Source organism: Ptychodera flava, chromosome 16, assembly GCF_041260155.1.
Source record: "Ptychodera flava strain L36383 chromosome 16, AS_Pfla_20210202, whole genome shotgun sequence".
NCBI classification, from domain to species: Eukaryota; Metazoa; Hemichordata; class Enteropneusta; family Ptychoderidae; genus Ptychodera; species Ptychodera flava.
Genome location: NC_091943.1, coordinates 2,075,046 through 2,098,379, shown reverse-complemented (window position 1 = coordinate 2,098,379; position 23,334 = coordinate 2,075,046). Strand labels below are relative to the sequence as shown.

The 23,334-nt window shown below is 35.7% G+C and overlaps 1 protein-coding gene and 1 long non-coding RNA gene across 2 annotated transcripts in view; both read right to left on the bottom strand.

Moving 5' to 3' along the window:
• LOC139152502 (membrane-spanning 4-domains subfamily A member 4D-like) overlaps positions 1–5,370 on the bottom strand; it is a 30,226-nt gene extending 24,856 nt beyond the window's left edge. Inside the window, exons 1-2 of the mRNA XM_070725662.1 lie at positions 5,266–5,370; positions 408–752 (exon numbers count right to left, since the gene is read on the bottom strand). Coding sequence (XP_070581763.1) covers positions 408–653 — 246 coding nt within the window. The 5' untranslated portion in view covers positions 654–752; positions 5,266–5,370. The remainder of the gene's footprint in view (positions 1–407; positions 753–5,265) is intronic.
• Positions 5,371–12,391: 7,021 nt separating this feature from the next.
• Positions 12,392–13,463, bottom strand: LOC139152492 (uncharacterized). Its single transcript, XR_011556635.1, has 2 exons — positions 12,590–13,463; positions 12,392–12,475 (listed from the first exon to the last, which is right to left on the bottom strand). It is a non-coding gene; the product is annotated as an uncharacterized lncRNA (long non-coding RNA).
• Positions 13,464–23,334: the final 9,871 nt, after the last annotated feature.

Here is a 23,334-nt window from a genome sequence, read left to right as displayed (position 1 = left end):
TTTGAGTGTTGTGCACGATCAATCTAGATGCAAAAGATAATTATAGATATAAAGGACTAAATAACTGCGTTCCATGCCCCTGAATGCTTTGCTACATGGTTTTTGTTCCGTTCTCTGAAATCTTAACATGTGACATTTATTTATTCAATAAAGTGCCATAAAGTTGAGATATATACTTAAGTGTAATGATAGTGTTTAATGTTGACCTGGTAAACCCTTTCATTGTTGCATGGAAATGTCATGTTTTTGATCAATGAAATAAGTTACTCTGTCGGTTTAAAGACTTTGTTGTAATTGTAGCTGAATGATGTATTTACATGTTATCGTATTTATTTTTGAGGACTAATAATTGTTACAGAATATGGTTGTGTGTCAGGTTGTGTGGGATATGAAGATACTATACTCACAAATATTCCACACCATATTGGACTGCAAACAAATGGTGGGTAACCAGCGGCGATCTCAACGATCCCAAGAAGAATCAATATTATGCCTAAAACCATCTGGTAAATTCCAAAGCCAGAGGATGCTTTGTGAGCGAAGTTTGGCACCAAAGAGCCTGCAGTTACAGGTACTTGCATGTAAGTTGCTTGTTGTTGAGGGGCGTCCACTATCTGAGGCATTGGTAGTAGTCCTTGCTCTTGTGAGTTCATCTTCAACGCTGTATCAGCTTGACGTATTTGCTTACAATTGATGTTAGCGCACTTCAGAATCTTCGATCCTGTACAGGTGTCTGAGTGAAAATGTGATACCTACAAGACTGTGAAGGTTTCGTTACACTGCACGCATAAAGGTTACTTCTGCAGATAACGTGTACTGACAATTTTGAATTTCGAAATAAAATTCAGTAGGTTTAATAAGTGATTTTTCTCGCTGTATTTCATGCATTTTAAAAAGAAAAGAATCTAACTGCCATTGACTACATACTTGATATAGTTTTGTAGTTACTTCCTCGGTGACTGAGAGCATAAATTTGTACATAAATTTGTGAACCATGTTGCGTAGTGGGTATGTAAATCTATTGGAAAGCCATGACTGGTCTAATATCATGTGGTCTAATATCATGTTGTGCGGGGCATTTGATATGTTGTGCTGGGCATTCAATATATTGTGCTGGGCATTTGATATTTTGTGCTGGGCATTCAATATGATGTGCTGGGCATTCAATATGTTGTGCTGCGTATTCAATATATTGTGCTTGGCATTTAATATTTAAATATGTTGTGCTGGCCATTCAATATATTTAAAACATTATGTAAATTCATAAAACATGGTGTTATCTCTTTGGTGATTATATGTGCAACCTTTGCTCAAGAACAATGACCACTGCGCACGTTTGTTACAGTAAATATTGCGGGATTTCATAAAGTGATTCTATATTTTTGCGAACACAAGGCTGTCCTATTCGACGCCGTCGAAAATTGTTTCAAGTACGGAAAGAAAAATACTTTTAAATTTAAAAAGGGGATTAGCAACAAGACTTTTTACGTCACTGTAGCAGTGGGTTTGTTAAATATGTTGGTTGCAATACGCCCTCTATTCAAAACGTTGAAAATTTCTACATATTGGTTATGTTTAGTCATGAATCATGTGGCAAAAGTGGTACTTCTTACACTGTTAAGTTAAGTGTTCAAGGAAAGAACACCAATTGAACGCCTTTTTGTAACACTTTTTGAACGCCTCTAGACGTTCAGAAATTTAACACTACGTGTTCAACCAACGTTCAATTTTTGAACATACGTGTGCAGATTTTGAACGCTACGTGTTCATCAGACATTATATTGAACGCCATGGTGTTCCATATCTGAACGCACGTTGCACAGGAAATGTGTTCAAAAAATTGAACGCTTTTACGCGTTCAAAGGGCTGTAACACTTTTTGAACGCATGGACGCCGTTCAACGATAAGTGTGTTAACGGCTAGAACACATGATGCGTACTTGTTGAACACCTTTAATTTTGGGCGTTCACGGGGTGTTCAAGCCTTGAAATAACATTACAGACCATTGATATCCAGTAAAATTATTTTATTCTAAAAATATACGAAACATTTCTAGAGTAAAATACAATAATTTACAGTAAAATGGGCAAATAAATATTGCAACTTTGTATGTAAAGTTTGACAAAGGAAAAAACCAATAGTGTTAACACCTTCCTATCAAAAACATAAGCAATAAAAATCACCATATAGTGGATGACGTTTTATGTTCATACTTGTTTAAAATGTTCAAAAATCATCTGAAAAAGCTCAAAATTTGGAATACTTATTGTGTTGAAAAGACGTATATGTATGAAATGCATACTCCATTTTTGTAAGATGGTTTCTTAAAGACATTTCCTCTTGTATAGACAATTGTAAATTTTGAAGAAAAAAGAAGTTAGTCAAGGCTTCTCTGGTGCACATGGTATATAGTTGTCCACACTAAAGTAGACAAAACATGTCAAGTTGTCAAAGTGTTACAGTAAGGCACAACATAGAGAAAGTGGGGAAAGTGGATCCTTGGCAGGGTAAAACCTATTTATTGTCCAACAAAGTCCTTCATAAACAAAAAGGTTTGTTTGTTTGTAATATCTTTAAATAAACCCTGAAATAAATGGGTGACATTTCAAAAACATACTTCTCAGAAATTTAAAACATATTCATAAAGACCTTTCAAATTCTGGTGTACCCTGCTATTAATTTTTATACAAATTTATTCACCAAAAATGGTAAAAATCACCCTTAAAATGAAAAAAATGTATATTTCATCATAACTTTAATATATCACATTCTGGTAATCCCTAATGTCTTAAATATGTCTGAAATGTCTTTAATGTCCTAAAAATACAAAGTTGCAAATTTCTGCATAATTTGAACAATTTGAAAAAGACTGTCAGTAGAGATCTATGTCCTAAATATCAAAGCTGTTCGATTAGCAGTTTTGAAATAGATTTTTTAAAGATTTTTTGACCAAATAATGACAAAAATTGCCATGAAATATAAAAATTTGAATATTTCATCACAACTAGCACAAATTTGACTAAGGTCATTTTAGGGACATGTTTACTAAATATTGAAGACGTCAGTAAAAGAGAAGAAGATTTTTGCCGAAAAATAGCAAAATTAGCCTCAAAAATATAAATTTGCATATTTCATCATAATTTGAACATATCTGATTAGGGTAATCCCTTAGGACCTGTAATCAAAATATTAAAGGATTCGTACAGGCTGTTTTGAATAAAGACCTTTGGATGTACAAATTTGAGGACAATGCTGCACATCCACCTATTTAGCTGACAGCAAAGCTAAAAACCAGTTGCTAAGCACAAGAGACGTGTTGAGCTACATACAAAATAATCTACGGTTTGGTAACAGGCTATGATCAACTAAATGTTATAAGGGCATAAGCTTTCAAAGACGTGAAGTCTCCTTCATCAGATGCAAGGGGGGATGAAAATTGAAGCAGAAAGTGACAGAAAATTCAGAGTGAAAATTTCAGAAAAATCAGTAATTCAGAGTGGAGACTTTTACTCTGAATGGTCTGTCGCTTTCAGCTTTAATTTAAATAAGGGAGACTACACGTCTGTGAAAGCTTATTCTCCGACAACATTTAGTTGATCATAGCATGCTACCAAAGCTTGGATTAATTCAGAACAAAAATACAGAAATTTATCAAAATTCAGTTACTGACCCTTGGAAGTTTTAAATCTACATTAGAGATGAACTGAGGCTCTCAAGCTTGTTTCCAGACAGCTGCGTGTACACTCATCTTCTTCGTTATCTGTACCACCAGCTTCTATAACAACTCTTCGATTTTCAGTTAAATCCAACTTTTTACATCCTTAAAAAAATGCAACAATAGGTAATATGGCGAGATGAAACTTTAAATGAAAGACAAGGTGCTGATTAGGTTAAGGAAAAGGGGAGACGTTCTGCTTCTTGTCATTAACTGATTAAAATAAAAAATCCAAACTCTCATATGCTGAAACAATACCATGTATACTCTACGATGTTTAACTGATGTTTTACATGCGATCATGTTTACTAAAAGACATGTGCTAGCTGTAATTACGCAGCAGTACTATGCAAGGCGTATCGATCGCGCTCAGGTCAAGGGTTATCGCTACAGTTGTGTTTTGATGACCTTTGACCCAAGTGAGATCGATCGATAGGCTATGGCCAAAAGTACCACTGCGTAGTCACAGCTAGTTGTTGGTATAGCAGCCATGAAAGAAAAAACGGTTTCTTCACGTAGTTAAGCTATTTCAAGGTACAATACAATTAATTTCAAAGGACGATAATATAGATGCTTCAAAAATCTAATACCTTTAAAATTTTACTATTTTGGAGAGGAAACTTACCCTTTCTGGTCTTGCTTCCGCACGATCACGACTTCAGGGTGCGCTTACGAGAAAAATGTCGCAACTTCCGTTTTGATGCATCAGGGGATAAGAAAAGACACCAAACTTGAACACCAAGTGTTTAGAAGTAGAACGCCTCTTGCACGCCGATGTTAAAATTAAAACGTTCATGGTGGTTTTCTGATTTTCTTTTCTAATTTTTAAACTTTCAACCCGTAATAAACGTGTAAAATTATTTTGTATACTTCCTTTTTTAGAAAAAACATGCTTTCACCAATTGTAGGTCGGAAATATTTTTCACTTAGTGTGAAATTCGTTACACCAAAATCCGTGTACGTTTACCGGACAGTGAAGCAATAGTAAATTTAATATAGCCATTGAAAAGTAAAAAACACAAAAGACTGTTAATTGTTTCAGAGTGTAGTAAAATTTCTGTGATGCTGAGTTTTTGAACACTTGAAGGAGATCGTTGTTAACACATAGTGTTCAGGTTTAGAACATCATTGTTAATATTCAGAACACTGGTGTTAACAATATGAACACTAGCCGTTCAAATTTGAACACCGAAATCTACATTTTGAACGCGTAAAGACGCGTCTAGCGTCCGCTATTTTTACAGTCTATTTGCTCTACAAATTAGGTGCTTTTCTTTGAAGCAAACCGTCACATATATCTGCTGGACAGAACAAACATATCTTCTGTACATATGTACCTTGGTACTATGGAAAATACATCAATCAAAAGTCTTCTAACGGGGTCAACAACACGGAAGAGAACAAATCACAATGACGAACCGTGCGACAGTTACTCATGTGTAAGTGATTTTGAGCACGCATTCTCCTTGAACAGAATATGTTTGACATCTGGGGTGAACGGTGCATGTGGGATTGCGAATTACTACAATATGAACAACATATCAAAATACCTTTTCGGGTCCGTCTTCAGAAAAGTCAGATTTCAAGGTCTCATATCATTGCTTAGGGATATGCTATCAGCAGTAAGCAGTGACGCAAGTATATTTCATTCTGTAAATAAGTGACCAAGAAAGGGCTCCTTAGCTCACCTGGTATTTCATGCACTACTCACGATGCTGAAGTTATTTTCGCATTCGTATTCGTTTTCCTATCCGAGTCACTGACTGAAATCGGTATTTTTAGCCCAGGTTTCAGCCATGAAACGTGCAATATGCGATATTTTCAGAAGTTTAAATATTCAGATAATATAGTTCGTAAAATCATCTGCCAACTTTTGTTATATTTACGTGAATTTGCTGCATATAAAAACCGATTGAAACCTGGTAAAGTGCTATGCGAAGGAGTTGCTTCGAACTGTCCCGTTATTTTGTGGGAAGAGCAACACAGTGTGAGGCATTGCAAAACAGGTGACAATGGAAAGCCATGATGAACGGGGGACTTGTCGTCCAGGACAGCCATTCAAATGGGAAAAAAGAGAAGTATTTGAATAATAGCTTTTGTGCTTGTTTGTTTGTTTGTTTGTGTTGTGTTGGTTAAGGTAAGGGTTATTGGGGTTCAAAAATAGTGGTTGGTAGTTCTCTTTATTCACAGTAGGAATTGCTATGAAAATAACTCATCCCTTTGCCCCTCATGTCCTTCGGTCCCTCCCACAAAATCATGATAAAGTCCAAGAGTACAATTATTTTGAAGTTTGAGTAACTTTCAAAGTTTTGGTTGTGAGTTTGCTGGGTGATTTCTTAGGCAAGAGGAAACAATTGGCTCAGTAAGAATATCATGATATTGGTACAGGTGTAACCTGGAAAAGTTCAAGTACAAGGCATAAAATATAAGAAAATACATCTCTTCATGGGAGGGGGTATGTCATAAGTGTTCATTTTTGACCAAAACATGTAACACAAAATATTTTCTACAAAAAAGTGATTGATCAGACCATAGTGGCTTCAGACTTAAAAAAAGTCACTAAACAACAAACACGTACTGATATGAAAAAATAAGAAATAAATACATGATCAAAAACAATATAAGTAAATAAGCATAACTTCAAATACACAAATAAACTAACATGCAGACTGATGGAACATCATATAGTAAAAATATCTTGGAGAGCAATTATTGGGCTTTAAATCAACGTGTATAAATTACCTTCCCATGGAATGATCTGCTTCTCTCAGTTCTCAAGAAAAGGAGATAACTGATAGGGACCAGTCAATAGCTTTCAATCTGGTGGGTTCTCAGGGATGTCTTCGTTCAAGTGAATGCAACTAATTATCAGTGAAAACGTCTTATTACTCAAGATTCTTTAAAATTCTATTAACATCTGAAAATATCTATTATAAAAATCACCTAAACACAGAGCTATTCTGTGTTTAAAAAGGCTCTGATTTATTTTTTCACGAAGTCATATTTTTAGAATATTACCCTAACAGTCCAAAGTCATATGGTTTTAATCGGCTTTCATTTTTTCTTGGTGTAAAATCACATTATTGGTTTGAACGTCATTTGTTCAATGAATTAATATTGAATAACGATACAAAACCAATGCGACAAGAGTGAATGGGCAAACAATAACTTGGCATTATAAATGTAACTAAGTGCTTGCTCATTTAGACTGAAAGATTTAGTCGTGTGCGGGCGCTCCGGTGCACTGCGACCTACGACCCTTTCCTTCGACTGAAGGCACTCTGTTGAAATCCAGTTCCCCAACAAAATTTTTGTTGGGACCTATCATATAACAGCAATGAGTTAATTGGCATATGTAGGTAACACGACCGCCAACATCGCTCACTCATTATGGTCATTATGTTTGTAAATAGCCCATGTGATGAATATTCAAATTAGACTACCATGATTCATATATTTGAGAAGTCTGTAATGTCAGTTGTGGGCGGCACTTTTTTTCTTGTGAGTTTGCCGCGGTCAAGTACAGTGTGCCTTCAGTAGTAGTAAAGGGTCGTTGGTCGCAGTGCGCCGGAGCGCTCGCAAACGACTGAATCTTTCAGTCTACTGCTCAGTAAAAATGATGTTAAGGAGCTACATGATAAAACATATAATCTTCTGTTTTACTTCTGTGGATAAACTTAGCTTTCTGAATTCACCAACTGGTCTTACAGTGGAAGTTTACTGTATTCTGAAGCAAGTAATAATTTTTGAAAAGCATCCGAATGTTAATCGACAGCTTTGAATCTACTCTGAAGTACAAGTTTCCTTAACTGATCTACAGTCAAAACGGGATGACGGGACAACATACTGTTTCACATATTTCTCAAAATTCCCTTGTTGGAGGCAGTTGCTAAAAATGATACTCTTAAAGAAAATAAACCAGTTGAGTCTGCTCCCCCTAGGGTCTAATAGTGTTTTGTACATTTTGAATGACTCTTTCTCATAGTTTTCACAGGTTCTAGAATATGACCTTGTTTTACACCCATATATTGAATGTATGCACACCTAGGAATGAATTGAAGTGGAATACACCTATACTTTTAAATTTCTGAACAACCCCTTACCCAATCATTTAGTGCTGTCCAATTCAACCTGACTGGCGTCACTCCAGTTGGCAATCGTATTTTAGTAACACGTCAGGGCAATTTCACAGATTTTTATCAGACCATATTATTTCATAAAATCCTAGTACTACACTTTCAGATGAAGTTCACGGGCTCCTAGGGCTGACTTGACGAAATTTACACAAAACCTGTATTTTCTTCTTAAGTCACATATCGTCACAACATACCAATTTCAGGTATTTCCGCGTTTCATTGACAAAGCTCAGGACGAGTTCAAGAAAAAATCTCCTTTGCTTGCATTATGCAACAGTATCATTATTTTAGTAAATTATGACAGAGTTATATTGGAGCAGGTAACAAGAGACCAGTGAATTTAATGTGGCTCTGGTTTTTTAGGAATACTAAATAAAAATCATAAGTACTTGTTCAGTAATATAAATTCTACAAGTTGCAGTTGTGTATTCCTTTTCAATTAAAAAAAATCGAGTTCTGACAAACATCCTCAAGCTAAATTTGATATCACAAGGAGGGGAAATGACCAGTGAAATTGTGTAAGAATTTAAGTACATATAATTTATTAAATCTTTTTTGGTATAATGAACATGAATGATGGATACTAATATACGATGAAATTATATCAATACTAAAATAAAATTACATTTTCGTACATTGATGTATGCCTAAAGCAAAGATGATGAAATCTTAATTGTAATTATAACATACGAGAAGAAGATAGAATGCCAGATACCTGAACCAAAATAATCACATGAGGAAACCGTTCTACAGCTAACTATAAAACAAACGAATTGCCACGTTAAAAAATCTTCCTGACTCATAAAACCCTTTCCTCATAAATGTACCTTTAGTGTTTGTCTCATGATTCGATTAAATAGTAATTTAATAGTACTTTAGCAAATTCAAATTCTCATATCCGGTCATCCCTTTGGACCCACTTCAGAATAATTATATCGATTTACAATTTGTATTTTTTTACTTTCTTGTATTTTGTTAACGGCAATACAATTGCTCAACAACACTCTCAAGGAGTCCGGTAAGGAATGTATTACAAAAGTTATGACATAGCTATGTGTGCTACTACTTGGGAATATAAATAATACATTTCACAAGAGGTAGTTTATATTTCAGAGTAAGACGAGCTGATAATGTCCTTTTACAGAGATATCAGTTTAAAACAAGTAAATTACCTTTACAACTCGTCCAACTGGGCGGGTGAGCTAAATTTCAATTATCGGTACTAACGATGTCAATAGAATGTTGAAGCTGGTTGTTGTGGCACGAATACGAATCCAAAAATGATGTTTGTTTAAAAGGTGTCTCCTCAAAGACGCTGACCAAGTTGTTTTTAAAATCTTTCCTATAATGATGGCAACGACATTTTCGGCCTAGGGCCTAAAAAAGATTTGATTTATTTTTCAACTTACATTCTCAGAATATTGATGAGTGATATATTATCATAAAGAACTTCAAGTTTTGTAAAGACAGAACTTTTATATAAAGGTTCGAAATTGGACTAAAAATAAAAAATATCGTCAGTGAGTGCAATACGAATACGACAATAAATTCAGCATCGTGCACTACTCAGCAAGATAACTATTTCAGGACCAAAGACTCCTTACCGCTCCATGTTTTTGGCATGTCTTACACAGCCAAGTTCACTAACTTAGTGAACTGAAAATAGTACAGTACCAATTTAAGTTCTCCAAGTTGAAGATACTGAACGAATGGCAGGTAAAGTCTGTATATTTCGCAAATGCCAATCAAATTATCTCATCCTAAATTTTACAAATTTCAGCTGAACTTGATCGACTCTGAAAGACAACCTGGTTGAACGCCTTTTAATAAGCATATAACACTTCTGAGACAATCCCATGGCAGAATACAATTTCGAGCATTGAGGCAAATTTGAAACGTAAGTGAAGGATATAAACTGATAGGTTAAAAATACAAAAAAACTCCCCGTAAAATGATGCTTTACCCCTGCTCCATAAAAACTGAACTCTTCACGACTGATAATCTTGACCGCAAATGACCAAGCAGGATGATTATGATACGAAATCAGGGGCCAGTCTGACGATTTTGTCATTCTCCCATTGAGTTATTACATCAGGGCTCGAAATTAGAGGTAGTCCCGCGTCCACAGACTACCAACGTTTTTCTTGGGCTACCAAAACGAATGAAATAAATGGTAGCCCACACGGACTACCAAAGGCTGGGGCATGAAATTACTTAGTGGGCGACATGATGTTGATCGCTGTTCATACAGTCAACCCAGCTGGACACAGAAAGGACATGTCAACTTTGTTGCGCCAAACTTTGAATAAAATATTGAACTGATGTACTTGGATAACAGGCTCGGGAAATGATGGCCAATGAAAATTCATTTTCATAGTTATTTAATCACAATTTATCAATCACAATAAAACACAAAATTATTCAAACTGCAAAGAAAAAGCTGTCGGGCAATCAACAAATTTCGCTTTCTGAAGTGTACGAGATCATCCCATGATATGGTGGGGAAATATAGTCAAAATTGCCACGAAAGTATTAGGAACATGACCGTACCAAGTTGTCATCCTGAAATTCATAGTCAATCTATTTTAAGCCATGTTATGTTTACACATGCTGAGTGAAAAGTCGTTGTTACATCAAAATTTACATGTAAGCTCTGCGTATGTGTGAATAATTTCGTGAAACTTTGAGGCGTCACCGTTGTCAACTGCACATGCTATACCGTTCTCCTAAGGCTATGATCTGCATGTATTGATGTCAAATGACTAGACAATTTATTTCCTGGATAGAATCGTTCAAAATAAATCGTTCATTGTCTACATATAAATAAAAATATCCTTTACAAAAAAACTCTTAATTCATGCATGGGCTACCAGACCTTGTCGCTGGGCTACCAACTTCAGAAAATGGTAGCCCAATCGGAACACCAGGGAAAAAAGTGAATTTCGAGCCCTGTACATGCTCAGTATGATAATGTCTATTCATAACACGACTGGAAAAACTTTGGGAAAATTGGATGTCCTAGTTTTTTGTGTTAGGTGCTCTTTGGCTGATTGCTGCAATATTACAAATTACTTATAAAAAGAAGTGTGTCACTTAAAAAGGAAAGTAGATGAGCTCCTATCTCATCCTACATTACATATTTCATCCGAACTCAATTGACTCCGAAAGACAACGTGGTTGAACGCCTTTTAATAAGCATATAACGCTTCCGAGACAGACAAATGACAGAATACGATTTCCAGCATGGAAGCAAATTTGAAACACAAGTGAAGGGTATTAACTGAGGAGTTAAAATTACAAAAGAAAAACTCCAGTGCTCCATTAAAGCTGAACTCATCACGACCGATGATCTTGAACGTAATTGACCTAGCAGGATGATTTTGATACGAAATAAGCGGTCAGTCTTGCGAATTTGTCATTCTCACTTAGAGTTATTACATGCTCAGTATGATTATGCCTATTTGGGATAATCAAAGTTAAAACTTTTATCTTTGTATGGATACGATGATAAGAAGAATTGATGGCCGCCAAAAAACACTTTTCAGAACATCAAAAATGTTCAAAACAAAGATTTTAATTATTTCAATTCACTGTAGAAGGCGTTTGTCCTCATTAATAATGTGTATCTTTTCTGATATACAGAGATTACATCGCTTGCTATTGTTAGAGTAGCTCGATGCTTTTCTCAATAATTGACAAAGAAATGGCAAAGACTTGGTCCTTACTTTTTAAGTTCCATAAATAAAATGACGACTCTGTATTGTTTTTGTTTTTCTCGTTACGGAACGATGTGTGTGGTTAGTGAAGGGGTTCTTGAAGGTGTTATCATTGAGGCCGGTGTAAACCTTCCCCGTATTGTCCTCTGTTCATACTCTGGCCTTTAAACCACGCCTTTGGTTTGGCATTTACCTTTCAAGGAGCTTGCAGACTTGACCCGGCAATTGCAATCAGGATCAAGTCTGCATGAACATTGAATGGTGACTGACAAAGCATTGAGTATCCGAACTTTTGGAAATAGGAAATGTCTGCGAAAGAAAGAAAGAAAGACAATATATTCTGCTGCAAAGCTCTTGTGCCTCTCACGTAACACACGTTCTCAACAGGTAATCAAACAACATCGACGTCTTTCGTTTGCACGTATTCTGTTGGCGGGTGGATTAACGGCTCGGTTTTGAGTCCATACTTGGACGTTGCTCTGTATACATTATTTGCTCTGGCGAGATGTTCTATTGGCCCTGTGGATATTGTCCCTGTGGGTTGTAAGATTGAAATTGCTCTGGTGAGGCCCTTGGTAACCTGTAAAGGTACAAAGGAACGGAAACAAATAAACACATACAAGATAAACAAATACATACCCAAACACACACATATAAATATACAAACACACAAACACACAAACACACACACACATCCATATATATATATATATATATATATATATATATATATATATATATATATATATATATATATATATATATATATATATATACATATATATATTATATATATAGAACAAAGCAGGTCAAGACGCACCAACTCAGGACACCAAGCTCTTCATTTATAAAATTTATTACACCGACGTTTCGTGGGAGTAATCCCACTTTATCAAGGTTAAAACAATCTGAAATAAAATAACAACGACAAACTTAAAGTAAAATACACATGCTAAAAAAGATTGAATCATACAGAGACTGGAAAACGTGTAAAGTTAAAAATAAAATTGGCGCCAACTTACAAAAAAGCCGAGCAGAAAACTGCTCCGCTTTCCTTCAAACCCAGGAGTCGAATGGTCAAAGTGTGGGTATTGTTTCAAAACAACGTCAAGGCTTATTTATACTTGAAAGACATTTGCATATTAAAGTGTAGGAAAGGTGGCAGTGCAAACCACACAGAAATGACGTACTAAAAATATCCGACTCTAAAAATACAGCTCAAACAGGTGAAATTATGAACTGTGGACAATAGCGTACATCCAAGGACACTTATGTAACAACTGAAATTCTACAATACATCAAACTAGAACAGTTACAAAGAAAACTAAAAAAGAATACTGCTGAACGAGTGATGCCTACTAAAAATCGTCAAAATGAAATGAAGAAAGAGCTGTAAAATCTGCTTACACATCTAGAATTTTTGTGGTGTCTCTCTGTTCAAACCCTGAGGATACATAGTGTTGAGTTGAAATATCCACTTGGACTCTGTGAAATCTCTGGAGAATTTGTCATCTTTGTGTACTTTTCAAGAATTACAACTTTCATATTTTTGACGGAGTGGTTAGATGAATTAAAATGTTGGCTCACGAACATTGCAGGGTTATTAGGGTCAGACTTATTAGATTTAATCATACTCCTGTGTCCAGCCATTCTATATCTGATTTTATTCTTGGTTTGTCCAACATATTGACACATGCATTTATCACAGTAGATACAGTATATAACATTCTCAGTGTTACAATTATAATTCCCTTTTATTTGAAATATTTTTCCATTATGGATATTAGTCATTTTGTCCGTTTTTACCATATGTGAACACATTATTTTACATTTACTATCTCCACATGGTCCTGAACCATAATTTATATTGTCACTACGTTTCAATGTTAATTTATGTCGAACAATGAGTTGGCCAAGGTTTGCGCACACTCTTTGTGAAATAAGAGGTGGGTGGGGCACGACTTCACGCATTCTTTTGGAATTTTTAATATATCTTGGTGTTTTTTGGCCATTTCTTTTATATTTGGGCGCAGAGGATGAAAGTCACTGACCCATGCTACTCTCTTTGTTGTCTTAGGTTTATTATATTGAAGAAAATGTGTCCTAGGTTTATTACGAACCTTCTCTATGATTTCAATTATCTTATTTTTATTATATCCTGATTTAACCAATTTATCTTGAAACTCTTCTATTCGCTGATCAACCATTTGTCTAGGGAACAAATGCGTCTCAGTCTTATGGTACCACTGTAGATAATGCTGTTGAATATATGCTTGGGGTGAAAAGAGGATGGAGGCAGATATCTACCGCTATCGGTTGGTTTAATATATAGATCTGTCTCTACTCTTGAATTAATTAGGCTGGTGGACATATCCAGAAAATGTTGCATTTTTGTTCCGTATTCTAAAGTAAATTTGATTGACGGGTGAATGCTATTGAGGAAAGTGTGATAAGTTTGGAGTCTATTTTCACCAAGTGTCCAAATACCGTACAAATCATCAATGAAACGTTTAAGAAAGTCTGCTTGATCTTTATAAACACTTGTTTTTCTCCAAAACCAGCTCATAAATATGTTAGCATACATGGGTGCAAAGGGAGTACCCATGGCTGTACCATGTGTTTGAAGGTAGTACTCTTCACAGAATTCAAAGTAGTTATTTTGAAGGATGATATCTGCTAGATCAATGATATCATTGATGTTTTTGTCATTTAAAGTAGAGCAGGTTTTGAAAGCATGTTTTAATGCTTCTAATCCTTCTTTACGGGGAATATTAGGATAGAGGCTCACCACGTCAAGACTAAAAAGAATGGTATTGTCTGGCAAGTTTGACAGCTGTGATGCATTATAATGGTGCAAATGATTCAGAAAATCGGTGGAATCCTTGACCAACTCTACACAGTATATTGGCACGATATTCATGAGTTGATAGTGAAGCCAGAGCGAGGCTCTACGAGTGGGACTATTGATCTGTGAGATTATTGCTCGTATGGGTGGTTTAACGTCAACCGTGATGTCTGGATTTTTCAATTTATGCCATTTAGCAAGCCCATGAATATAAGGAGTTTTAATGTTATCATTGTGGCAAATAGCTAACTTCTCTGTATCCGAAATTGTAGAATTGTGATGCATTTTATCTGCTTGTTGAACAATTTTCGCATGAACTGTGGGTGCAAAATCTGTACTCATCTTTTTGTAAAATTTTGTATCTGATAGGTGTTCCTTCATGACTTCAATGTAATTCTGTCTATTCCATACAATAACTGAACCACCCTTATCTATCTTACTGATATATATGGACTGATCATTTCTAAGCTTATTGATTTCTTTTCTTTGTTCAGTTGTGATATTGTCATTGCGTTTAGAATATTTACTTTTACCTGTGGGATCATACTGTAAAATCTCATCCAATTGAACTTCACAGTATTTGTCCAGCATGGGATCTCTGCCCGTAGGTGGTGTCCATTTACTTTCAATTCTCAGTTCTTTTGGTAGCTCTCGTGAGGCAGTGTCAGAGTTATTTTCACGATCAAAGAAGAATTCTCTAAGTCGTAAGCGACGATGATATAGCTGTGTGTCGTTTATGAACTTCCATTTATCCCATGTTTTGGGCACTGGTATGAATCCCAACCCATTACTTAATAGTGATCTAGTTGCTGTAGAAAGTTCCTTACCGCTGATGTTGACGATCGATTTGTTGGCTCAAATTATGTTGGCTCAAAGTATTATATATATATATATATATATATATATATATATATATATATATATATATATATATATATATATATATATATTCACAAATTAACACAGTGTTCTTCAAGTACAAAGTAATACGTAAAGTTATTCACTGAATACCAAAATCCGTTTTTTCCAGTTTATTTCGCCAGAGATATTACCTTACATTCATTCAAAAGACACATGGAAAAAAAATAAAGATAGAAAAATTGGTACAATTGCTAAATTAATATGTTCCATAATTTAGCAGGTATTCCTAGCGGGGACCACAATATAGTTCTTCTGAACTAGTCGAGTTGTGGCCCCTTATGTTTATACTATATAGAGAACATAAGGTGTACATCTGCGGATATGGACAGAAAAATCTATAGCAATAATTACAAACTATATTTCATATCAGGTACAGATCAAAAAATATATTACGGGAAACAAATGATATGAGACAGATCACAAAACGACAAGACAACGTGACCAGAAAAACCCACGACTTTTGGGGAAAATAGTATCAACAGGCAAGTAGCCAGTCTTTTAAATGACGTTTGAAATGCTTTCTTTCACTTAAGTTTTTTATAGAACCTGGAAGTTTGTTCCATGGCATAGTTGCAGCATATTTCAAATTATGTTGGCTCAAAGTAAGATTAACCTTAGGAATATAGAAGTTTTCACCAGTTTTAAGACGTGTTGAATAACTATGAGGCACTGGATCGAGGTAACGATATACTGAATGTGAGAAATGACTATTTTTAAGGTCAAAGATAAAAGTACAAGTACTAAATTCACATATTGCTTATATATATTAAGAATTCCAGTTGCTGAAATAGAGGGGCGGTATGAGCTCGCGCAGCAGAGAATGTGATAAGGCGGACAACCTTTTTCTGTAAAATTAGGATAGGTTGGAGTAAAGAACTGAATGTATTCCCCCAGATCCCAATACAGTAACAAATATGGGGTAAAATCATGGAATTATAAAGCAAAAGCAAAATTTCTTTGGGGACGATATGACGAATTTTAGAAATAATTCCAAACATCGGGCGATTAATTTCCTAACTTTATCAATGTGAGCCTTCCAAGTCAAGTGCTGGTCTAAAATTACCCCCAGATAATTTGTCGACGAGACATTCGCGACCATATTTCCATCAACACTCAAGCTGCCCTTTGTATTTACCAGCCTCTGGGGTGTTTTACTTAACATAAAATTTGTTTTTTCTACATTAACAGTGAGCTTGTTTGCACTGCACCAGTCACAGCCCTTCTGAAAGTCAACATTAATCTGGTAAAGGTTGATGACACTTGTGTTTTTAATAAATTTGAACATATTTGTATCGTAAGCAAATAGACGAAAATCGAATGTATCAGTGGAATTTACAATATCATTTATATATAACAAAAATAAAGTAGGTCCAAGAATAGACCCTTGTGGAACCCCACATTCGATTGACCTTTATGACGAAAATACATTGCTTATATTGACGGTTTGTTTACGTTCTGAAAGATAGCTTTTGAACCAGTGTAAAGGCAACACCCTTATACCATAATAGTCTAATTTTTGTAACATAATGTCATGATTAATTGTATCAAAAGCCTTTCTAAGGTCTATAAAAATCCCAAAAGTTGTGAAACCATCGTCAAGTTTTTCCTTATATCAGAGATCAAATCGGCAAAGGCAAGTTTTGTACTATGTTTTTTGCGAAAACCGAATTGAGTCTTGAGAAGAATATCATACTTCTCCAGGTAAGTGATGAGTTGGTTTTTAACAACAGTCAACAATTTTACTGAAGACTGGTAAAACAGAGATAGGCCGATAATTTCGAACATTCGTAACAGAGACCTTTTTATAGACTGGAATGACTTTGGCGACTTTTAAGTCGTTTGGAAAGATGCCTTGGCTTAAAGAACAATTTATTACATGTGCCAATGGATAAGAAATAATATGTGCTGCATGGTTTACAAGCCTAGGGTGAATCATATCTTGCCCGATGGATTTATTGGGGTCAATCTTCCTAATTTCAATTGAACACATCATTTTCAGAGACCGGGCGAAAGAAAAAAGAATTAAGGTGGTTGGAAAGGCTAGAGCGTCAGTTATAAATTTCAACAAAACTATTAAAATATAAAAGTAGTCAACATTCTCTGTGGAATAAAAAAAACTAGACATTTGGGCAAAAAGGCATTGCAGAGTTATAGCCTGTTAAAACTTCTGAAAAACTGACCAAATAAGAAGAAGTTGGGGAGTCCTTAGTGTATTAACTATGGTAGAGGTCCCCTAGCTTATAATAAAATGTTTGAAAAGGGAAAGTCATTATTTGCTGTTTTTCAGGAAAGTTTGACAAGGCGGTGCTGGCATTCAGAGTGAGTGACTGCTATTGTAAATGCATTTTTAGATTCTTTGAGTATCAAAGATGTGTCAAAAGTGAGATTAACCAAAAAAACTGCTCTATGACTTCAAAAGAGGGGTGCAAATATGGCTTGTTTTCAACATTTTTGACAGAATAATAGTTTTCCTACATAATTGTATACCAATTTAATCCAACTTTGAAATGAGATATGGACATGGAATTTTTACAGCCTATTAACAAGGTTACAGATAAGATTTGTACGGCACAATTTTCCTGTATTTGAAGTACTTTTTGAAAAATCACATTTTGAAATTTGAAAGAATTTTTAATAATTTTTTGATATATAAACCCATGTAAAATCATAAAAACAAATTTTATTTACAAATCCTGCCGTACAAATCTTACAATAAATAGTGTCAACATATTTATAACTAATTTGGTAATATTAATACTATCCAATTATTATTAAATTCAAATATTTAAAAAAAACATGAAAAATTGAATTTTAATATTTACTGGTGTCATATTTTAAAATCATGGCTGCAAATATACAATTTTTATATTCTTTTGAGAAAATATTAACTAAGGGAGTTATCCTGAAAATTTGAACTAAATATCTTGATTCTAACACTTGAAATTTGACATTAACTCCGAGAAAAGAATTGGTGCAAAAATAGCCTTTCCAACCACCTTAAGATGGTCGCCTTTTAGATATTGACGAAAATCCCCGTTGTTACGAATTGTCTCAGCAAGATTTGGCCCCACACTGGTAAAATACTCATTAAATTCTTCAGCAATATCAACACTATCCGACACACAAGGCTGGTCGGGTCTATTTGTAAACAATTTGTCTGGGGTACATTTTGTACAGGAATTGTTCAAAATTTCATGTAAAACTTTCCATGTCTTATTGGTGTTCCCATTTGCACTAATTACCAGATTGGTTTAATATTTTTTCTTTGCTGATTTAAGTAGCTTCGTCAGTAGATTTCTGTACAATGTGTACTTATATTTAACATTTTCATCGTAAGGATTATTTTTCATTTTACTAAACAATTTATGTTTCGTGTTGATGGACTTAAGCAAACCCCTAGAAAGCCAAGGTTTTTTGATACATTGTTGCCTGTTACGAACTGGAATCACTTTGAGGTGTCTCTGCATAACGTCATTTGCATAAGTTGGATCCTCGCATTCGTACACAGACTGCCAGGATACATCACTCAGTATTAAGTTATTATTCCCTTCCGTGACAAATAAGAATTTTTACACCCATTTTATTCATTTATCTAAAGGAAGTGAAGGAAAAATTAACCATCCATGTAACTAAAGTATGACCCTGACCTATATATGAACTCACGCGCAGCAGTGCATTGTCCTGAACTCAGCAGGGAAATTCCCTGCTGAGTCAGGTTCTGGACTTGCGCAATACACTAGCTATGACTCACCCCCACTATCAAAACGGAACGACATTCTATTCTCTCTCTCATTTGTTAGATAGATTCTGACTGAGCCGTACCGGAGCCGGTCTGCTCTTACAAAGGCAACCCTTCGGTTACGGTTCCGAAGACGATTCTCGGATGTGAATTTTATCTGCTGGCTGGTCCCTTTTCACTATGTTGGAGTCGTCGGAACGAGCGGAACCATAGGGATGTTGCGCAATACCCCTATCAGAACACTGTTGTGCAATACCCCTATCGGGACGTTTCCAGCAGGGGCTTTCCAGGAATTTCGCAATACCGTTCCAGTTGCTTAGTAACTTGTGATGTCATGTTCAATGTCTGTCATTCTACAGTTTTCAGAAAAATCGTTCCGATAGGTTTCTGTGGAATTTTTTCTGAGCGACTCTAGTTAACTAACTTTCATATCCATTCAATCCATAATGTCTTAGGTATCTTTCCAGAGGTGGGCTAAATCCTTCTTGTTTTTGTATTTCTAGTGCCTGATGAAATATGTCCTGAATAAGTTCTGAGGCGGGGGTCTCGGTTGCACCTTTTTCTTGTATTTGTGTAAGCAGCTGTTTATATTGAACGTAATAATGTTTATATTTCTCTCTTCTTTTTGATACTCCTGTTTTTCCTTGTATCACATCAATAATAACACCTGGTATAGGAGTTAGAGCTAAAAGAACTGGAACTGTCGGAATTGCTGCTATGACAGCAGAACTTACAAGAATTCCTTTAGTAATATTAAGAGCCATATCAATTCGACCCATTAATTTATAACTTCGTCGATATGCGGCGCTAGTTCTTTCGATATAGTCGGCCAATTGTTCAACGCTTTCAACAACTGAGATGTGCATTTTTTACTGTATATGTAAGGGGGATAAAAAATAATTGTAGTAATATAGAAAGACAATATGGCAGAAGGAGGAGAAGATATACCACTCCAGGATTTCGATGATGCAAATTTAAATGATGATGACGCTACTGCTGAAACATTCTTTATAGATGATAATGCCCTTGCAGAAGCTGATCCTTTCCTTGCTAGCTCAAGCGCGCGGAGCCCGCAGGTAGATCGTGTGATTGGACAGAGAGTAGAACTTGAAATAGATATGGCTGAACAATTCTTAGATGAGAATAATATTACTGATGAAGCAGCACGAAACGAATTAATTTTGAATGCAAATATTAAGAATGGAAAGCTGTATTATAAAAACCTCAGGCTATCAAAAACTACAGGACGTGGATTTAGATCACTCGAGACAGTAAAAAGAGAAGAAGGAGGATATGAATTTGTAAGTAAAGTATACAGTTTGAGGGGGAGCAGCGCAGAGCCCGAATTTGTTAGTTCAACATTGTATTCTGAAGATGTGAAAAACGATAAAATACCGGCTGAGAAGATGACGCCAGAAGACATGGGTGTATACAAAGATGAACTGACATTCTTACGACAAGATGCTTCTGGTAATGCAGATAAAATACAAGCTTTTGAAAATAAAATCGAACAATGGAACAATCTAAACCCAGAATATAGAGCTCTTAATGATGAATTAAAGATTGCGAATATGCGTATTAGCGACCTTAACAATGAAAAAGTTAAAATAAGGCTAGAGAAAAGAGAAGTTGAAAAACAGTTAAAGGAAATTCCTAAAGATCACACCCAAGCAAAAGAAAAAGCCGAGAAACTACTAGCTGAACTCATAACAAGAGAAGCTAAAATTGACAATCGAATTGAATACGAAAATGGCAAGATTAGCGGGGCACGTGAAAGTCTCGCTACGACTAGGTCTCTTCGTGATGTAATTTCCGATCCAGAATTGTCACTCAGGCTGAAGCTGACAGAGTTATTTAAACGAAATGGTATTACAATAGCTGCAATACTGACTGCCCTTGGAATGGCAATATCAACAATTGCCCTGGCTGTGACTAAAGTAGGAGGAGGAGGAGCGGGAGCAGGAACTGGCGGGTCTGGTTCAGGTCCGCCCAAAGTATATACAAAAGCGAAAGAAATTGTAAAGCAATTTGGCGAATGGTTAAAAACATTGGCCGCAAAAAGTGCTGCTGCAATACCAGGTTTAATCGGCTCCCTTGTCAGTTTTCTTTTAAAAACAGCAGGATCGGTGGTTGGATTTGTTGGAGAACAGCTATGGATATTTTTGACTGGATTAACATTAGTCATTATAAATAAAATTATGTACTAATATATGGCCGCGCATGTTTGGTGAAAAGAATATTGCAAAGTTTCTTTCTAAAAATAAAGACCTGTTTGGTTTCTCTGTCGAATTGGAATGGTGCAAACTTCGGCGGGTAAATCGCCATATCCTTCGAGCAAATCCAGGTGTCCGACTCAAAGATGATAATCTTTATCATAACATATTAGCTTTCGTGAAGGAATGTCAAAAGACTAACTTCTTTAAGCGACTAGAATTCATAAACGTCTTTCAGGAGATTGACAATGATGAAATGGAAGTCCAACATTTACAAGAATATTGGGTTCTTCGATTGATTCGCGACACAGGTAATCGATTTATCTTTCAGGCAGACGGAAATATTTATGTAAAGATGTGATTAATTTTCTTTTTTTCTTCTACTATATACATTACACAAAAATGGGGTACGATAGATCATTATTACCGAGTTTCAGCAACCGAATACCGAAGGGAACGAAGTCATATAGAACTCATCACGTGATTGCTCATAATCCAAGTGAGGCAGATCCAGGCCAGACACTTATCATACGATGTCCGAAGTTAGAAAGCGGAGTAGTACTAGTTCCTAACACTTTCGACCTGGTTTTTGATCTTGAAGTAACGGGACATGAAGATAACCGAGTAGTACAAAATGTTGCAAAAAATTTGGTGGAGCGTATGGTTCTCACATTTGAGGGGCAGCAACTTTTCAATTTGAATAAATATAATCTCATTGAATGTTATCGCGATCTCTTCAAACATAAAAAGGAGAGAACGAACATGACACTGTACGGAATTCAGAACGAAAATCTAAGAAAATTGAGAAGTGGCGCGGCCGATGCAAATGCCGACAGGCTTTCAAAATGGGACGATCTTTTACTTTTCGACACATATAAAACAAAATATGCTATTCGTCTCACTCACCCCCTCATAACAGGCCATGGAGTTGCATATCCAGAAGCGTTAGGGAGTCATATCGAATGGGAAATTACGTTGGCACCCACCTCCCAATTACTTGTCAGTAATAATGTTGTTACACCCAATTATAAATTAAAAAACATTCAAATGGAATACGAAACAATTTCTGATTCCGTACTCGCGAGAGATACTGCTGGTTATTACAACAGTGGGAAAAGTTTTCTCTACGAGCATATACATTATTTTAGAACAATCCCATTCAAAGAATCAACCACGGTTATCAATGAAAATATAAATGTACCACGACGTAGCATTAGAGGTATCTTATTACTCTTCACTAAAAATCAGAATCAGACAGAACTGAACAGTGAACTTTTCTTTAACCCATCCATTGAATCTGTGTCTGTATCAATCGAAGGCATTGCAAATAAAGTGTACGCTCAGAAGATGATACCAAGACAATTTTGGCGAGAGGTGCGACGGTATTTTGCTGAAGATAAAGATTGGTGTGAAATTGATATAGATGAGGTCGATTATTTGAAGAATAAATTTTGTCTGTTTATCGATCTGCGTAGCTTTAAAGATATTGAATTTCATGGAAATGGTCTTAGAGTAATGAACACAAAGGACGGAATTCAACTTGAAATTCTGAAGAAAGACACCTCAGTTAAGGGTGCCGACGACGCTCGCGATGACAATATATTTGCCCACGTTTATGTTATTAGCGATGCCCAGGTCACTGTTGAAAATAGTAGATTAAAGTCTTTACAATTTTAAACCGTAACGTAGGTCATTCCTATCGGATCTGTTTCTGCCAACCATTCGCCCGTGTCCAGATCGCATAACTGCACACGCTTGATATCATTTGGCGCCATCATAATTTTACTACGCTTTTCACTACGGATTTCTCCAGCCTTTTTCCGTACAAACTGTACAAATTGTGCCTGCTCGGGCTCCTTCCCAGTTTTAAACAGATCCTTATAGTCTTCAAAGTTCAAATGTTTTCTAACACAAACATCTTTTACCCCTTTATTTTTTTTCGTCTCGGAAGTTGGAGTCCGAAAAGCGTACACTTTCGAGCGTATGCCGACAAAATCAAGAATAGGTACACCATTCAACTCATCTTTAAATTTACCTATCACTTTTTTA